Below are 19,546 nucleotides of genomic sequence, written 5' to 3'. Positions count from 1 at the left end.
CATATCATTATCTTTCTCACTCTCGTCACTTAACACGCGAGAGTATTTCACCGCTCGCGCTCGAAAGAGCAGCTCCGACTTCGGTCCATTTGCCGACAATGTTCGGAAGCGCTCGAAGCTGGCCAAGTCGGCTGAATTACCCCCACTTTACCTCCCGTTCTCGGTAACCTCGGACAACTTCCGAGAGATTTTAGAGTCAAAGAAACCCACTATATTTTCCGTCCTTGGCCAACCTTGGCCAACTTCCAGAGAGTGTAGTGCAGGCATCAGGTTGTTCCATAAGTCTGCGTTTTTGAGGTGTGGCTTAAATGAGTTAAAAATTAAAACTTGTATTACTTTTACTAAATTATATATTCTTCATATTTTTCTACAATTATTCGCTACGTTTTACATATATCTGATTAAAAAAGAATTATTTTTTAATGTCGTTTTTGTAAAATATTATTTTCCACCTAAGATTCGTTTGGAGCAATGTCTGAAGAATACGGTGGGTGTGAAAGGAGCTCCTAAGAAAATCCATTGATTTTTTCTATCGTCTTCTTGGATGCAAGAGGCGAGCGCAGTCTTGGTATAAAATTACCCTTCTTTAATTTATAAGGAAAGGTCTTTAATATGGTCTGAGTCGCTGAGCACTTGTCTGTCGTAATTATTTGCCTATAATCCAATAACTCATAATGAATTATGCCCTTCATATCCTACTAAATGCAAACATTATCTTATTGGGATCTAGTCCTATTTTCAAAGTTGAAATTAAGGGTTGATTGCCATCCATCCAATCGCGTGTTAAATTATAGGATCCACTTCTCACCTTCAGTAACAATTCAACTACAAAATAAATCTTTCTATTATAGAATCATTAATTATTCGCATACAGAGATTCAGTGTGCGAGGTTTTCCTCAAGCAATTTATGAGATACCAATTTAGAACCTTTCCTAATTTCTAAATGTTTGCGACACGCTTTTGTGCTAGCTTCTGTATCATTAATCTCGGACCTGCTTTAATGGCAGCCCTAATATCCTCACTAACAACGCTTAATGACTACCCACCCTTACGTATAATAGACATTCAATGTAAAAATTTCCGGATCTTTATCAAAATTCGGTTTAGATGTGCTTCATTCGATCTTCACTTATCCTAAATCGTATTATTGCTATTAAAAGTCTTAATATGAACGCTAGATAGCCGAGCGTTTCTACTGCGAGCACAATTTTATTTCTTTTGACGTGGATTTTTGACTTCTGAGAAGGGATAATTGGTTTTTGCGCTCTCATATAGGGCAAAATTCGATTTAGATGTGCTTCATTCGATTCTGAGGGAGGGGGGCTAGTGGGGAGTATAAAATAGACTTTGAAAGTTAGTTTATTCTGTGCTAATCCACGTGGTATCGAAGAGTGGTAGACTTTTGCGTTAATGAAGTAAAATTATTTAAATAAATGTGTTCTTGAATCGAATTCCGTTCCGAATATATAATTAGTTTCGTAATGAAGTGTTGACCCAGAAATTCGTAGGTGAACATTATGTAAAAAAATCATTTCGTGAAAGTGTTCAATTTCAGTTTTTAGTAAGACAAACAGAAAGACAAGCATTGAGAAAATATTGTTTTACTTTCATCACGATGCTAATTAAAAAATAAGGTTTCAGAAAGAAGTGAACATCTTCTAATATAACATGAATTTGACTTCATGTTGGAATTGTTTTCGTATTAATAATATAAAACAATTGAATGTTATTATATTATAAAACACCAAGTCGCAAGAAATGGTAGAGAATATAATATGTAATATATTTTTCTTGTTTCTAAACCTAGAGCAATTTAAATAAATACAGCATTTCTTCCAATTAGGACATGGGTCAAACTAGAAAAAGAAGGAGCACGACAGGTTGGTAGGTATTTATTATGTAAGATAATGTTATGGTAATATTTCGTTATGTTTTACTCCCACGTGTATTAACCACTCGCAATTTAGTTTGAACCGGGCGTTGAAGCTGAGCTGAGGCGAATTTTACACTCGGCTGGTTCGCGATTCGGATTTAATTGTCCTTGACCTAGACTCTTCAGATGCTCTCCACGCTCAAACTAACACCAAGAAATAAGCAAGCCATATCCAAACAAAAAAAACACGTTTATCTGAACGAATGCTTAAAATTCAAGGTGATTTTCGTCGTGGAAGTTATTGGCAAATTTAAGTTTGAATTTTATTTTTTACCAGATTCACAAGAACTATCTAAGTTCTGGAATATATGTATGTATATCTGAGATTTTACACAGAAACATATTTTATGTAGAAACTGATGAATAAAATATCAACAAAACTTGGTATAATGTAGACAACAGCAAAATATGTTTTCAAATAATTGTAGCGACCATTCGCCAAACAAGACGTTTCTCAGAACCACTTCAAAACGGTTTTTCAAAAAAGATATTTAAATAAAAAAATATAAATCGTTTGCTTATCACACGTTTATCAGTGTATCCGAGAATCATTCTTCTTTTACTGTGCATCAGGGATAGCAAAAGTTGTGAGCCGCGCCGGGGAGTTGATATTGGGTCGTCAAACCGCGCAAATCTTTTTTCTTAGACTGGCGTTTATTTAAGCCCTCACCTAAGATACGTCATTTAGGGAAGGGGGCAGCTGAGGGCATTTTCCGCTATCCCTTGAGTTTTCTCAGAAAACTCCATGTCAGTCATTGAAATACTATGAATTTGAATAAAATCGAAATATTGAAAAACGACCACAACCTGCGCCTCCTTTTTGCCCCCCCCCCCCCCACACTAGAAAATGCTAAGATAATGTAACCCTGATTCATAATATATACCAGATAAACCAGATATTCTCTAAATATTTTTTAAGCTATGCCATTTCAGTGAAATTATATCGAAATACATTTTCACCGGTAGATATATATTTTTACCAGCAAAAATAATTGTTTATTTGTCAGTAAAGTTATCTTTTTACTAATGACGTTCAAATACATTTTCACCAGTAGATATATATATATTTCTACTAGAAAAAATATAATTTAACTGATGGGCGCTAATATGCTGCTCTAAAATGTCATGAAATTTCCATTTGCTGTTCAAACCAAAGTCCAAAATACAAACAAACCAACTAAAATCTTAGGGGAAGATTGTCTGCATTTTATATTGTTTTAAAAATATGATAGCTATAGCTATCCTTACAGGTACTGCGACGGCGCCGACACGATTTAATTTCTTTTGACGTGAATTTTTGACTGCTAGAATTTCTTTAAACAGTCATGTTATTGATAAATATCTTATTTTGTAGATTTCACAAATTTATGTTATAATTATAGAAAAGCAACACACATCAATAGCTAAATAAATACACATCGCAAGGAAATGCACAATTCGTATAGTGTTGCCATTAATTAAAAATAGTGGATGCAATTTATCGAAGGGGAGAAAAAATACTTTTAAATTCTTATTAAAAAATAAAATGAACTATTTAGCATTTATTAGTATATTCTTGTGATTGTGTGCGAAATTTTGTTATAACCAGGTTACGGCCAAAGGTCAAAAGCAAAACATTTGTGCAAATGCTCGGCTGAATAATATGTAACCCTGCTGTCAAATTTGCGTTAATCACGCGCAAATAAAGTTTATTTGCATATTCGATATATTTGTTAATTGACTCAGAGTTATTTTTGCGAATTGTGCTATTTATTTATATTCGGCAAACATTTATAAGATTATAGAATTTACAATATTCAGTCAGGGTGGCAAACCAAAAAATAATTATAATATGATATCAGAATTCAGATTTAGCGTTTTGTACATTATACGTACAATTTCGCAGTAAATTTGCATGGTAAATATTTGAGTTTATGAATGTTTGAGAGATATTGACGTTCATTAATTTACTGAATGTCTGGCCATGACCTATATTTACACGCATATTTTTTTGCTTAGCCCTCGTCTGTAAACAAATGTATGTATTCAAATAGGATCTTTGTTCCAGCTAGATGAATATTTCAAAATAAGCACGAGGAACGCACGTGCCTTGTTCACTGAATAAACAACAACTGAAAAGCGTATCGTAGAAAGAGCTGTACTGATACGTGAATCATAACATTTTTTAGTTAGCAACCTTGATTACCTGATGAGAGTAAATATACATACAAACACAGATAGCGAGCGAACTTTCAGTTTCGGTTTAAGACGAATTTCGAAACGACTGGCGTCAATATCAATAATTTTTTTGCAAATAAAGTACCCCGATGACAAAGGATATCATACAAAGACCATACTGTATGTAACGCAAATAAAAGGCCTGACAAGCCAAGGGCTTAATAAAACCTTGACTAATAAAAAAGGAAGTATGCCGTCTTCTCTACTCTGGATCACGACCAAAGATCAACTACATGTCGCAAAACTTTTGATATCCCTGACGAGGAAGTTTCTTAGAAGAACTCAGATTTCAGTGTTTCTAATTGTAATTTCTTAAGATAACAAACACTTTCTACATCCGTTAAAAAGTTTATATAAATGCTTTTTATCTTTCATGAAAATCAGTTTTAAAGTGCTATCGAGAGACGGAAAGTAGCTCAAAATTCAGTTTGGCAAACAGTCGCCACAAAACAATTTAACTACAAATAGTTTAATGGTTATAAAGATGATACATATTTTTCATTACTATTAATAGTTAAGATTTTAATTATAATATATAAAAATGGATGCGATTTAACATGTAATTATTTTAAGAGATATGTGCATTTAGATAATTCTCACTGCAACGGCTCCATTCAAGAGGGGAGGAATTTACCCCCCCCACCCCTTGAACATGACTCATCTGCCCTTTACAAATGATGTCCCCGACAGTCTCTAGCAAATTTCAAACACAATATACAGTATGGTTAATATTTTGACCAAAAAATTATCATCTTTTTCTGTGTCCTAATATAAACATAACTTGTTATATGTTTATAAATAGATATTTCCAAGGAAGATAATGAGGAAGAATTCGTAAACAACAGGTGCCAAAATGACATGTGTTAATAATAAAACAACATTTAAAAAGCAGGTGCCTTTTATATTAATTATTATGGTGGTGGAATGAAAGTATTAAAAATGTATATGATATACGTTGTAGATTATATATAGCACACGTGGATTCCTTGTCGTTTTTTTATCACAATACAAACATAATAGATTGTCTGATAATTCTGGCAATAATAAACAAAACTCGAAAGGGCGATAAAGCCTGTTATAAAGCCGTAAAAATATGTCAAGGACGACAGAAAAAAACAGAGTACAAAAAACTGCATTATTTTGTAGAGCAACTTTAATATTCTGAATATATCAATAATCACATTTATTATTTAAAAATACATTTATAGGACATACACAGGTACAGGTACTCGAATAACACACATTTATTTTCACCGAAACAACAACACAGACAATAATGAAAATATCAGTCTTATTGTGGTTATCTGACTAATTTGCGACTAGTGCGTTCATTTCTTTCCAAAATATATACTGTTATATACAATACAACTCGAGACAGTTGAAAAGATTAATTTTATAATAAGACAGAGTAAATATGATAAGCAACTCTTCACTTTAGTGTCACGTTTTATATATTATAATATAATCTTATTTAAACCGTTAAAACTAGATTGCAAATTTTAGAGACAACTTTAATTTGACACACAAGTAATATTAAAACGTTTTAATAGACAAAAATATTTGTAATTCAACATTGTTATAACAAGTTACAATGATTATTACGATTAACATTTTATTTACACAACAATTAAAAAATAAAAGTGAGAATGTATTCCAAAAGATTTCCAACTTAAATATTCAATAAGGCACTGGAAGTTACTATATTACAAAACTTAATGTAAGATTTTTAAATGCGATTTTGAGTGAATGTACAAGTAATAATTAAAGTAATAAAATTATCAAATAAACTATATATTAAAATAATGAATAAATTTAATTTAAGTTACTTCTGAAGTCAATCAATCGAGCACTAAAGCGCGCGATAAAATTAAACTTTATCACAGTGTTTTATCCATATCCAAATATATACCATGATTGCTGTAGATAAGTTGAAGGATTTAATGGTTATATTATAGTTAATGGACGGCGCAAGCGTCTTTGAAATTCGTCGCATTGAACATGGCGAAGTAGTCTTCGTGTATAAATCGTATTATATTTTCGATCTTGCAAAGATAAGCCTTTATGTTTTTACCTTCTCCTTCGGACGCAACGTAAATTTTACCTTTACAAAACGATAGTTGGTTTGTAACGTCCTGACCGTTCAATAAAAGTCGAAAGTAAAAATCTAAAGGAGCGTGTCCCCCGTTTGGTCTTGATTTTTGCGTTTTAGCGAACATATTAACGTTGACGTACTTATACACCTCGATAATCATCCTGGAAGCGTACTGTATATGAATATCGGAAGATAAGCCCAGAGCTAAATGCAAATATTGCAGTGTTTTATCGTGTCCCGAATACAACACAAACTTTGGCTTTCCTTCAGAAATCATCTGAAGGATGTATTTGACAATATGACGAATCATTCCGTAACCTCGTAAGATTGATACTTTTTTCAAATTTTTGCTTCTCACCGATTGCTTCATTTCCCAATCAGTATAAGCGAATAAACCGGTCACTTGATCTTTTCTCACGCATAACGTTTCAGTATTGACGCCTTTCTTCCTATTTTCATCTTCTTTTTCTTCATAATCATCGGAATCGTTGGTGTCTTGAGGTTCAGGAATGTTTGGCGCATCTCCGTTGAAATTAAAATCACCGTCCATGTTTCTTTTAACCAAAACGACGTCTTGATAATTAGAATCGGCGTTTTCGAGCAACTTTTGTTGATAATAACCCAGCTTTTCTTTCTCCATTTGACTGTCGAAATCAAGAGGAACTACTTTCGGACGAGTGTCGAAGATTCTCATCCTTGTGCTCTTCACCTTGCGTGAGTATTCCTCGTGAAATGAATTGTACAAATCTACAGATTGTAAGTTACTCAATAAACGTCTTGACTTTTGCTTCTGGACCGTTGCAGCATTGTGGAGTTTATTATCGACTGTATTTAAAACATTCTGTTTGTTATCTCCATTTTTTTTTATCAGTTTAGGTGGCTCTATCGGTTTTTCTACACATGGTAGTGGAGCAGAATGACATAAATAAGCCAATAGAGCGTCTTCTAATATATGAGGATCGCTTGAAATTTGTGAAGGAGATTGAGAAACTACTTTCGATAACGAGACGACGAGTTCTCCAATTGCTGGATGAGCTTCTAAACGAGCTTTTAATTCGTGTGATAAAGTTCTGAAATTAATATTATTTGGTTAAGTGACTGATATACATAATAGGATGAGTCAAATGAAACCTAGTTCTGACATCAGTCAATTGCAGCATTTTTGCGTTAGAAAGCGGCATTAAAACAAAGACGCTCTTCATTTAAACAAAATGCAATATTTCAGAACAAGAAATCGCCATAAACTAAACAAAACTCTTATGAAAAAGAACCATTAACAACAATCTAATGATACTCATTCACTACTTCTGTTGAATATTGATTCAATGTTGAAAAATGATGTGCTTGTTTTCGGTTTTCATTTGATTACATACTACATATAATACATACTTTGCAAACTTATCAGCTGCCGGACAAGCGCAATCGGTAGAGCAAAATGCAAGACTCGGAGACTCGTAGGCAATGGCACCTCCTACTCCACTTCCTCCGCCTAACATAGCCCAAATAAGTGCAAGAGCAGATTGCAACGCCCGTCTATACCGAGTACTATGTACAACAATATCACCTAAAAGCAAAATAATTATAATACAATACATAATTATGGTAATAACATATTATAGTTGAACCGACCATCCGTTGGTTTTCCTATCTGCATTTTAGCATTGACTACAGCGTCTTCTTTCAAAGGCAAACCTTTAGATATTTTTAAATCTATTTTACTTTTCTTATCGCTTTCTTTAGTCTTGCCATTTTCTTCAACAGGATTTTTAGTTACATCTGTGCGGTTTTTATTAGTGTCATGCTTTAATTTTTTATCGACTGTAATAAATTATTGTTTAAAAAGTGTATTAGGATTGTTAAATTTTAAATATATTAGTAAAAGAGCACCTGTGAAACGATTAGTATTGTTAAAGTTAACATTCCAACCAAATTTTTCAGAGTAAACTTTTCCGAGCAACGTTCCCATAGTAAGCAATTGCTGAATACCGACTATAGTTAGTTGGCCGAGATGACAAGCGGTAGTAGGAGGTAAAGGTAAAAGAGGAAAATTATGAAACGGTCCCGGACTTTGCGCCCAAGGAGCCCTTCCCGCTCCCGTAGCATTGCTTATATACTCTTGATATCTAATTAGAAATTTATTAGAAAGAAGTCCATGCTAATAAAATTATTAATACAATAAATACCTTTGAAGAAGTGCTGTTGGATTTGGAGCATCACAATTAACACCTTCTATATCTTTGATATGAGTAAGTGGACCTCTATCGCCATGCCTGATAATGGTAATGACGCCTTGTAATGACCACATATTATCTTTAATTAGAGCTGAAATTATAAATATTATTAAAAATATAGATATGTACATTTATATTATAAATAAATATATTATGTGTCCATTACCTTCTGAATCAAGACGGATTATTTCTGGAGCATTGCAAAATTTATGTATTATTTTCTTTAATTTAAAATCTCCCCGGAAGTTATCACGATGTGAGTCTCTTCGTATCACTTGCTTCGGAGTTTTTATGTTTTCCACTGTTATTATATATCTATACATACCTGTCGAGTATTTGATATAAATATTATTGTTCGTTAGATATTAAATAACTTCGAGTATTATTGTACAAGTTAGAATTTGATTTGACTTTGAAGCAAGCCAAAATGCTACATAAGATCAATTAAAATAAAGTCATGAATTAAAGTTGAAGTGTTTAAGTACCAGCTACGAGTAGAAATATCCATAAACTCATCAGAAGGTAGCAGTAAAGTGGACGCTGCTGTCCAGCAAGCCGCGCCGCGGCGCCCAACATGGCGAGGCTGTCACAAGTGACAGTTGTGCTTTTAAAATATATTGATTCATGTAAGCATAACGTACAATTTTGTGGCCATTTTTATAAATAAATAAAATTATCAGCTTCCGTTCCAGTACTTAATCAATATATTAAATTAAGGTGGCCAAACGTCATCATTTGAGAAGGATTATTCTCCTCAAAAATTTTGTCCTCCTTTTGCCCTTGTTTGTCCTCCTTGAAAAAATCAGTAATTACCTTTTTTGCGCTCTCGTAGCAATTTCTTCTCACGTGTTTTTTCTAAATTACCTCTTTTTAACGCCCTGCAGCAATTTTTCTTCTTTAAACTAAAATTTTCAAGATGAACGCTTCTTTTTAGCTCTCGCGGTAATTTTTCCTTCATTGTCCTCCTCGACCAAAAATTTACAATAAGGCATTTTTATTTGTAGCATCCTCATTTGATATTTTCAAAATATGGTCACCATAATTAAGTAGTGATTTTTAAGCAAAATAATTACCGTGAAGACTACTACTCTACTACATAAAAAATGATCCAACTTCAGTTTCTGAACTTTTTTAAACGTCAATTTTGTAAATGTGTCGATGCAAACTAATATTTGACACTTTACACACGCATGATTATTTACAACTGTCTGATTTACAGTGCTGCTAACATAGGAAACTTGAATTGGATCAACTTGTGTAATATTATACATACATATGTCAAGAACTTATTAAAAAATAAATAAATTAAGCTGCAATGGACTACTGTATTTAATTTTGTTTAAACCTTTTACTGCGCAACTAGATGAACTTTCAACTTTTCAGCGAGTAAAATGGAAAATATTAATATATCTAAAAAAAATACACTGTGCAATAAAGCGGTTTTATTTTATTTTTAATAATTAGTTCAACTACATTGTTTTTATTATTCGAGGGCTAACATTTCAATTTTGTATTGCTTTAAATATTTGTTTTTTATCGAGCTATTCTTAAGTGCCAAATTATTTGTAGAAAATTTTCTAATAAGTAAACAAAAAAAACAAAAGCCTGAAGCCATTTATAGTCAAAAGGGTGGTTTTCAAAAATAAACTGGATCTCATGTTTAATTCGGAATAGAAGGGTAAATATAATAATTTACCACAAAAAAGCCTGTTTACTTAGTTGTACGAAATCACAGATTAGAGAGAACGCTTATCATCTTTCACAGTGCCTAGAAAATTCTCGAGTTTGTGAAGATATTTGTAACCTTTATAAAGCTAACATAAAATAAATTGATAAAGGACATCATAATTTCATAAAGTTATACCGTAGAAAATTTAATATAGTGTAAAAGTTTTTATGTTATTTAACGATAGATAAAAGAGTGGTACTAAATTAATATATTTATTTTTCATATTATATGATTTATAAATGTATATATATCAAAAAGTAATTATGTAAATCACTTTTATTATTATTATATATTATTTATTCATACATAAATATAGTAAAATAATCAACCTTTTTTTGTCGACTCTTTTTCTTCACATATTTCACGCTTTTGTAGTATTATTTATTTAAATTACATCTTGGATATTTTAATCATATATTGTATCATCGCTCCACGCAATACTTTTTATGTTTTAGTTTGACAAAAATGAGATTGGCAAATATGTCAAAAAAATATTAAAGTAGATTCTATACTTTAGTTGAAACGTTCAAAACATAGCATTTTATAACTTAAGTAAGTCCATAAATAATTGTTATTAATTTTCACTATTATAACAAATAAGTAACTAATATAATGTGATTATATAAACTAAATTATTACACTTTAAAATATAAAAATATTATAGCACTTGCATTATATTCACTTTAATATAAATGTTCAAATAAAAAGTTTATACGTATAAAGTATAACACATAAGCACATAATTAAAGCTTTTAAAATAATCTTATTGAGTAACTAATATTTTTCGATTATATGGACAATTATTTTACATTTCGTTTTCAAAGCTTAATCTGAGTCATTTTCAAAAGGGTTTAATTTGTCTCTCGGGTCATCCTCGTCGTTGTTAGCGAATGGATCTTTTGAAACGTCATATTCATCAGCTTCGAATGGATTCGACGATGCTTTTATAGTTTTCTTTTCTTTATTAGATGAAGTGGTGCTTCCGATGCTCAAATTATCAATGTTCGCTGTCGCAAGTTTCTTATTCTTCAAAGATGCTGGCGAATTCTTTGCAGCAGTATTATTTTTAGACGATTCTCTCTCTGTGACTTCGTTGGATTGATTGAGGCCACTCAGTAATGACTGTTTGATCGGTGGATCCTGCAAATTTATTATGTTTGCTTCGAGACTGGAACTGTATTGAGATTCGTGTCTTTTTTGTTCCATCAAACGCATTCTAGCCTCGGACATCGGCACTATGACTGAACTTTTAGGAGTATACATCTTAGAATTCTCAACTAGTGGGGTAACTGAAATGACAATTTAGAATTTTTTAATCATATAATTACATAAATATACATTTATTTATACGTACTTTGTTTAGAAACACCTTCTTCTAATCTCAATCTAGCTTCAGTGCGTGGATGATTTGTAGCTTCTATTTTAACTGGTTTGGGAACATTTGGAATTATTGGCGTATCTTTCATCTGAATATTTTTATCTTGATCTTCGTTGGTTATGATGGTTAGTTTGTTGAAGATACCGCGTCCAAAATATTCAGACACCACTGAGAACCCATCATTAGCTTTTTCCAATTGGGCGTGAAAAGCTTCGGTTGTATGAGCACTTGTTCCTTGATTTTGCAACACTTCAGTTAATTTCTTATTATTAGTGACGCACGCTAAACATTCGTCTTCGCTTTCAGAAAAGCTTTGGATGCAACTATAAATAAAAAAATTAGACTTGGTTTTCAGTTAATGAATGTAATTCATATAAATAACTAACTGTTGATGATAACTATGATTGCATAGAAAATGTCTTGAAGGAAGTTCTAAAGGACGCGAACAAGCAGCACATCTTGATGCTTGGCAGACTAAAGGTCTTAAAACTGCATCGCGCAATTCAGCTCTTCCTTTTTCAGCTTCCATCCTTAACCGATCTCCTTGTGTCTCTTCCCTTAAACTGATATCTTTTTCTGATGATAAGATATTCGTTAAATAACTAGAAAAAATATTATATATTATTATAAATTATTAAAAGAAATATTAATATTATTAAACATACTTTCTAAAATCTTGAAGAGTACTTGTAGTAGAACTTGCTAAGCAATCAATCACTAATAACGGTGATAGTAATCGTTGATTGGCTAAAACAGTATTAAAGTTTATTATACGTATATATATATTTATGTATTATGTAATTTACCTATGATATTGAGAACTTCTGGTAGATGATAAGAAGGCGGCGGACACCATAGCATTTCAACCCATAGATGAGGTTCTTGAGCTCCGAACTTTCGACAGCAGTTCATAGCCGAATCCATGTCTTTCTGCGCTATATGATAGCGAAGAATTTGTTGATATCTGATTCAAAAATACATATTCATCAAATCCATAATTTAGAAATCTAATTAAGTATATTTCTCTTACAATTTGTAATCTTCGTATAAATACAAAATGCCCGGTTTGAAATTCAACATTAGACATACAATCAACGTTTGATCTTTATCGTAATTAGCATCAGGGTTTTGAAGTAACCTGACGACTTTTTGTTCGTACATTTCCCTATCGGAAGGTTTGTCTTTCAAAGCAGACCACACATGCAGATGATGTTCGATTAGATTATTATAAATTAAGGTCGACCAGTTTCCTTTGCATTTCACTAAATGTTCAATGAATTCCACTAATCGTTCCGAATTGTTCAGAAACAGGTGTATGTATTCTTCGGGTAGGGCTCTATCGAATTTATTGTGGCAAACAACTCCATCCATTATTTCGTTAACGATCAAAGGCATATTTCTTGGCTTGTAATCGATACACAAGGCTAAAATTAGAAATAAAAAAATATATTTTTCTTTAAATATTATTTTTAATTTCAATAATGAATAATACATACTCTTTAAAAATTCAGTAACCTCTGCCGGTATATGCTGCATTAGAATATTACCATATTTTTTCATATAAAAATCTGCATCTTCAAATTCTAAATCAGCTATGTAGTCCAAGGCTAGAAGAAAATCTTTGTTATCTTCGGTGATGATCCTCAAATACCAATCGTGCTGTTTATGTTTCTTAGATAAATGTAATGCATCCTCACTGCTCACTTGTCGACAGACCTAAAATAAAACAAGGGTATTAAATTGTAACACATGAAGTATTATATAATTATATATGTAAGATAATACCCATTGAAAAATCAATGGAGTAATTAAGTACAAATTTTACAATACTTTTAAGTTATTATTTAAATCTAATATTGTTTTTAGGTACTGGTAGATTAGTGACAGGCCAACGTAATTGCCTGAAGCGATTCGGCGCATGCGCGAAAGTCGCGCTTTTTGAATTAAAATTAAAAAAATTATCATACGTTTTGACTTGTATTGGTACATATGTTAAAATTATTTTTTCAGCAGTTTCCAATCTGTGGGTTGCATAAGATCAAAATTAAAATCATAAAATTTGTTTTATTTCTAATTAAAAAAAATATTTATAAAGAAACTCAATGTAAATAAAACAAAAGATGCTGGTTTTGAGGATTAGTTGGCAAAATACATTGATTTTGTTTGATAATTGCTTATTATCACAGCGCCATGCTCAAATTCAACAGTTGCAAAACGTCCATTTGCTGTACAAACCTAAACCTAACCTAAACGAATTTAATATCAGTATAATGGTTGATTTGTTTAGGTTAGGTTTGGGTTTGAATAGCAAATGAACGTCTCGCAACTATCAAATTTGAGCGTGGCGCCATAATAGTTAGCAAGTATTAAAATTTGGTTTAAATAAAATAATTAGTATGTGTTATTCTAAGCAAATATTTATATATTTTATTTATTTATATACAATTATAAATTACTTGAGTAGATTAGATATAGTTTCTAAAGTAGATTTGTGGCAAGGAGTGATTCATGGGGTGTTCACTGTTCTGACCAACGCTCACTCCCTTCCGCTCGTTCGCACCTAACCTGTTAAAATTAACGAGCGATAGCGAGTGAGCGTTGAACAGAACAGTGAATACCCCATGAACACAATACAACAGGTGCTTACAGGAATTGTACGGCTTCTGTTTCGGTAGGAGGCAATTTGAATACATTAATTTTTAATAAAAATATAATTGTATATAAATAAATCAAATGTATATGAATAAATTTGACCCATATGAATGAATAAATTCGATCCATAATAATAAAAAAGTACTGAAAAATTAACTTTTTATTTAAGTCGAAATTAATTTAAATTTAAATATATTCATTTTTTTTCTTCAGAACCTACCGCACAACGCATCATTTTTTGTGGAAATAAAATCAATGCGTTTCGTCAACTATTCCTCAAATACCAGCATTTTTTTATTTTATTTGATTTGTATTGAGTTTCAAAATATTTTTTTAAACTAGAATTTGTTTCATTTTTACAGAACAAATTTTATGATTTTAATTTTATGCGACCCACCGATTGAAAACCACTGATGAAATAATTTTAACATATATACCAATAAAAGTCAACATCTGATAAATTTTTGCTTTTTAATTCCTCTTAATTCAAAAGTTGGTCGGTCAAGCGTTAAACGATTTTTACTTCATTATATGCATGCTCATATACTTGTGCAAGCCAGGCGTTGGCCTGTCACTAATCAACCAGTACCATTTTATTGTATTAATAATAGTATTAGGATCGCACAGATGCAGAGAATTACATATGTACATCCACATATTTTTTAAATTTAGCAAAATTTGAAACCATTATTTTTTCACTCGTTACTAACTTGTAATTTGGGTGTTTCTTATATTTATATTATTGAATCATATAAGGGAAGTCATTACCTTAATTGCAATTTCAACATCGAAATCGATATTGCGATCTTTGGCATTAATGAACTCTTTCAATTTTCCGTGATGATCGTGCTGATCGAGCTTTACGAAACAAGTCAACAATAGAGTTGTGTGATCTGCAGTTGCAAGCCCCAATTTATGCAATTCTTGAAGGTAATATGTCAACGGCTCCAGATGACGAGATTCCAGATATTTTATAATCACGTATGAAGTCTCAAGTCTTCCGATAGTTTTTACGTATTGTTCTATAGCTCCTTTCGGATCACCCTATTAAAAAAGTATTAATAACATATCTTTTTTTTAAACTGTTTATATTTGTAGTACCTTTTTAAATAGATGATCACCGTATTGCATATAAATATCGATTAACCTTTCAGAGTCGTACTTTTGACTGCTGGCTATTCTTATGGCTACGTCATATAAATTTTTCTTAAAGAGCAAACTCAGTTTAGATTGAAGATCTTTCTCGTCCAAGTGGTAGACTTGTTTGTCTTGAGTGATGATGTAAAATGCGCCCCATTCTGTCGAAACGGCTTTTACTTCGTCCAACGGCATCGAAAAGACGATGCATTTATTTTGGATATCTAAAATAGTGACGTGGTCGCCAGTAGAAGATTCTTCGATAGATGTCGAAGCTTCTGAAGTATCATTTTCTTTAGATATTGTGACTAAGTAACTTCTGAACCAATGTATTCGTTTTTTAATGCCACCTAAAGGGTAGCAAAAACCACGTCCTTCCACTGTATAGCAGTATATGGCCTAAAATATATAAAAAGTAATCGATTGATTATTTATATAATAAAATATTTAACTTACATCATTTCTGGCAACGACAAATTGTTGATCTTGTATCAAAACAGTACAGTTAGGTTTGCAACCGCTGATGTCTTCATCGTAAGTAGTACCGCGTTCTTTGCCACTATGGCTTATATTAAATACCATTATTAATGAACGACTAGAGACAAATAAATGAGTCGTACCCCTAAAAATAGTAAAAATATTAATAAAAATAATATAAATAAAATATTTATCGAACGTACTTAAAGGCCATTCCGGTAATTGGAGTCAAATCATTGGGTTTATTGCGTAAATCTGTTTCTTTGCTGCTCTTTTTCCTGGAAATATCGCCTCTGAAGAGTATTACGGTTCCATCGTCGAATCCGACTGCCATTAGATTCTAAAATTATAGATAATATAAAATATTATATTATTCCTATAATAAAATTTTGATGATCAAACAATTACTTTGTTCTCGTGAATCGTTAACACTGTTGGAGAAGCTATAATTTGTGATAATTTGGTGAGTCGTAAGCAAACGAGTCGGCCATGATTGTCCTGCCGTGATCCATCCCAGACTTTGATGACAGTTTTGATACCAGTCTCATCTTCCTGCATCCATTTGATATATGTTAATACATTACATTTCACGACAAAAAGCAAAATAAACACTAACCCCGATTGTGATTAATAAAGGATCGTGTTTCAATTGTACGGCGTGAGAGATCGTGTGTTCATACGCCTTGAAGGATGTCACTTTCCACGTTCGAGAAAATATATGAATCCACCCTTTGGCATCTCCGATCACCAAATGCGAATAACCACTAGTGCATACTTCGATCGTCGTATCCTATTCAAACATACGCATAAATAACATAAGAAAACGCAATATATATAGATAAAACGTATTATTTATATACTACCTGCAGAACTTCGGCGACCTTCCCTTCGTCCACATTTTTTCGCAGGTCGAAAAAGTTTAATTTTCGCCACTGAAATATACACGTCATGGCGGTGTCAATAAATAACGTCAGTACTGAAGTGCCACAAGGATTCGAATGCTGATAATGTAATCAATAATGTTAATATTTACCTCTAAAAACGCCATTTTAGATACTCATGATAGCAGTTCTTCGTCAATATATTCAATTCGGTCCACTTTGACAGCTCTTACGTATTTTTTAAGACCAAATAGTAGTCTTAACAATTCGCTTGCTGTCCATATACATCGATATATAAAGACTTTATTCAATATAAATTAATTAAAGTAATGTTATAAATTAAAATAAGGTGTGATTGAACATCGAATATTTATACATATGCATTTGAAATATTAAAATATAAATTTAATTTAAAGTTTTGTTAAGTTTATCGAAAAATTATAATACGATTTAAAAATATATCAAAGATAATAAAATGACATGATTCACTCGCACAAATAGATAAAGTAAGCATAAAAAATTATAATCTACAAATTTCCGCAACTAGTAATTTACAGCTTCTTCAAGAGATGGCAGTGATAATAAAATCAATACCGACCAGTGGCGTATTTGTATCTCTAGAATTTTAAGCAGCGCTTAATTTTAATTTATTTTTATAAAATAATTTGATGAAATACTTATATTGCAAAAATGAGATTTATATCATAATTAAATTATATAAGATGTTGTTTGTGGTTTAATAAAATATAGCGGGTTATTTGAAAGTATTTAAAATTAAAATAATAGAATATTATTCATTTTTATTGTATGTTCTATTGTATTTTAATTATTTTTTTATTTTAAAAATAAACTTAATTTTAAACTTCTCTGCAGTTTTGTTCGACGTATCAACATTTTACTAGTTTTACGTATCTATACAACATGGATGGTCAAACTGTGCATGATTACCAGGGCTGTGAAGACATTTAAAATTGTATCAACTCTGAATCCGATTTAGATTTTAACAATTCTCAGACACCACCTAAAATTCCACGACTCCGCGAGTCCGATTCTACAGCCCTGATGATTACGTTCTAGTCAATATTAAAAATGCATTGATTCAGTTTCAGGCTACTAATTTACTGGATCCTTTTATTTTATGTAAATAATATTTTAAAAGCAAAATAATATTAAAGAATCAGCAAAAACTTTATAATGCATCAACACGAGTGAAATGACAGTTGAAAAAGTCTGGATATTTTTATTAATTTGAAAAGCATTTATTGGACTGAATTATATTTCATTTAATGATTGATCAAACCGGCTTATTGAAAGACTGTATGTGAGAAGAATGACAATAAAAAATTCAATCAAGGCAATTGTAGGGGCTGTATGCATGCTTGTCGTAATGTCAAATCTACTTATTTAATTGACCTATCGACCAGCATTAATTTATTGATGTAATTGAATAATGTTATCAAATTCTGAACAAAATGTGTCCCATACGTATATGCAGGTATAGGGCACAGTTGATTTGCTCGTTTTAAAATTGATGTACCGTTAATTTTTGAGTACAAAGACCAGAAAAAATTCTGGTTTGGATATAATTCTTTTAGCAGGTAGATAACTGTCAAAATTACAGCGCTATAAATTCATGTTTCTCATCATATTTATACAAAAATAATACAGTCGTTTATTGGTTGCTGTTATAAATTTAAATTTGTATTTTTAGGGGCTGTGATGATGGCGGGTGGCAATGAGACACAGATTGAGCCGCTGCAGTAGTATATTTATTTAAGATTGACGGTTTACATTATAAGAATGGGGCGGACGCGCGACGGCACGCGTCCGAACCCTTACAAGCTTGCCGGAAGAGAGAGAGAGCCGTCACAACACCGCTACTTCTGCGCCGACCAGTTTTGGCCATAACAAATCTATATTGGCCCCCATATATTTTTTCATTTTGTTGTGAAATTGCATAAAATCTAGTTTTTAGATGGATGACCCGCCTGTGTCTATGATTCTCTCCATAAAAAAAAATCATCAACCTATTAACTTGTTCATGACAATACAAGTTATATGGTTAAAGTTAAAGTAGACTAAATTGGAACAAGAAGAAGTGTTGTTCATGTTGAAGAATAAATAAAATGTTCTAAAATCTGGTAGTAAATATAATTTTAATACAAATAAAAACATTTATAAAAATTAAAAATTATTCACAACAAAACTGGAACCGAACTAATTAGGATTTAATTAGTGATGAATAAATTTTCAGATATAATGGGAATTCTCGTTTTAATTTAGTTAAATAATGTATTATATTTTGATTTGATAATATGTATGTATAGATTTAAAATTTTGCGGCTATATGAAATTAAAAATAAAATAAATTTTGAGTTGTGGGCGGCGCTCATCGCGTTCCGAGTTAGCGCTTTGTTTTGGGTTTCGAGAAGTGAGAGTCCACCCCTGGCCGTCGAATCAGCTGTTTTGGTGTAACAGCTCTTGGCGGCCGTCAGGCCATCGAGGCCACCGAGCCGATCGGCCCGGCTTCGACGGCTGCGGCTCTGTTTTCCGGCGGCAGATCGCCGCATTGTTTCGATTCGTTGGTCTTTCCGCCATCGCGTCGTTCGCCGATCGACTTGCGACGCCTTATGTGAAATAACGCAATGCGGAAACGCACACTGCGGCCCTGTTGCAGCAAGGAAACAAACGCCGAACAAACAGTGACAGGTACATACAAAACTTACAAAACCGTCAAAAAGCATACATTTTTAACTAGAGCTGTCAAAAAAATCTCGCGTTCACATCATCTCAATCCAGAGCAAACGTCGCAATCTTA

The 19,546-nt window shown here is 32.1% G+C and overlaps 3 protein-coding genes across 4 annotated transcripts in view; 1 reads left to right on the top strand and 2 right to left on the bottom strand.

Annotated features, from left to right (window-relative positions):
• Positions 1-5,289: 5,289 nt before the first annotated feature.
• LOC148239343 (uncharacterized) lies at positions 5,290-9,096 on the bottom strand. Of its 2 annotated transcripts, XM_088193573.1 has the most exons (7): positions 8,960-9,096; positions 8,641-8,799; positions 8,427-8,565; positions 8,131-8,366; positions 7,873-8,061; positions 7,633-7,807; positions 5,290-7,313 (listed from the first exon to the last, which is right to left on the bottom strand). In XM_088193573.1, exons 1-7 carry the CDS (start codon positions 9,048-9,050, stop codon positions 6,107-6,109), a joined length of 2,196 nt encoding a protein of 731 aa, XP_088049699.1. In that variant the 5' UTR covers positions 9,051-9,096; the 3' UTR covers positions 5,290-6,106. The 2 variants fall into 2 exon arrangements, with proteins under 2 accessions (XP_088049699.1, XP_088049706.1); XM_088193580.1 differs by lacking the exon at positions 8,131-8,366 and having other exon boundaries at positions 8,960-9,090.
• Positions 9,097-10,401: 1,305 nt separating this feature from the next.
• Vps11 (vacuolar protein sorting 11) lies at positions 10,402-17,004 on the bottom strand. The gene is made up of 15 exons (XM_088187926.1): positions 16,881-17,004; positions 16,711-16,779; positions 16,464-16,637; positions 16,256-16,399; positions 16,051-16,187; positions 15,827-15,992; positions 15,335-15,769; positions 15,002-15,277; positions 13,078-13,297; positions 12,612-13,005; positions 12,388-12,545; positions 12,247-12,328; positions 11,968-12,183; positions 11,558-11,904; positions 10,402-11,492 (listed from the first exon to the last, which is right to left on the bottom strand). Exons 1-15 carry the CDS (start codon positions 16,893-16,895, stop codon positions 11,029-11,031), a joined length of 3,297 nt encoding a protein of 1,098 aa, XP_088044052.1. The 5' UTR covers positions 16,896-17,004; the 3' UTR covers positions 10,402-11,028.
• A 2,159-nt stretch (positions 17,005-19,163) lies between these two features.
• beta4GalNAcTA (beta1,4-N-acetylgalactosaminyltransferase A) overlaps positions 19,164-19,546 on the top strand; it is a 38,402-nt gene continuing 38,019 nt past the window's right edge. Inside the window, exon 1 of the mRNA XM_088193651.1 lies at positions 19,164-19,437. The gene's annotated coding sequence lies outside the window, so the exon portion shown is untranslated. The remainder of the gene's footprint in view (positions 19,438-19,546) is intronic.

Source organism: Plectrocnemia conspersa, unplaced genomic scaffold, assembly GCF_051122295.1.
Source record: "Plectrocnemia conspersa isolate PC_06_02 unplaced genomic scaffold, ASM5112229v1 ptg000001l, whole genome shotgun sequence".
Taxonomy (NCBI): domain Eukaryota; kingdom Metazoa; phylum Arthropoda; class Insecta; order Trichoptera; family Polycentropodidae; genus Plectrocnemia; species Plectrocnemia conspersa.
The sequence above is the reverse complement of the archived record's forward strand: the minus strand, read 5'-3'. Positions and strand labels throughout refer to the sequence as shown.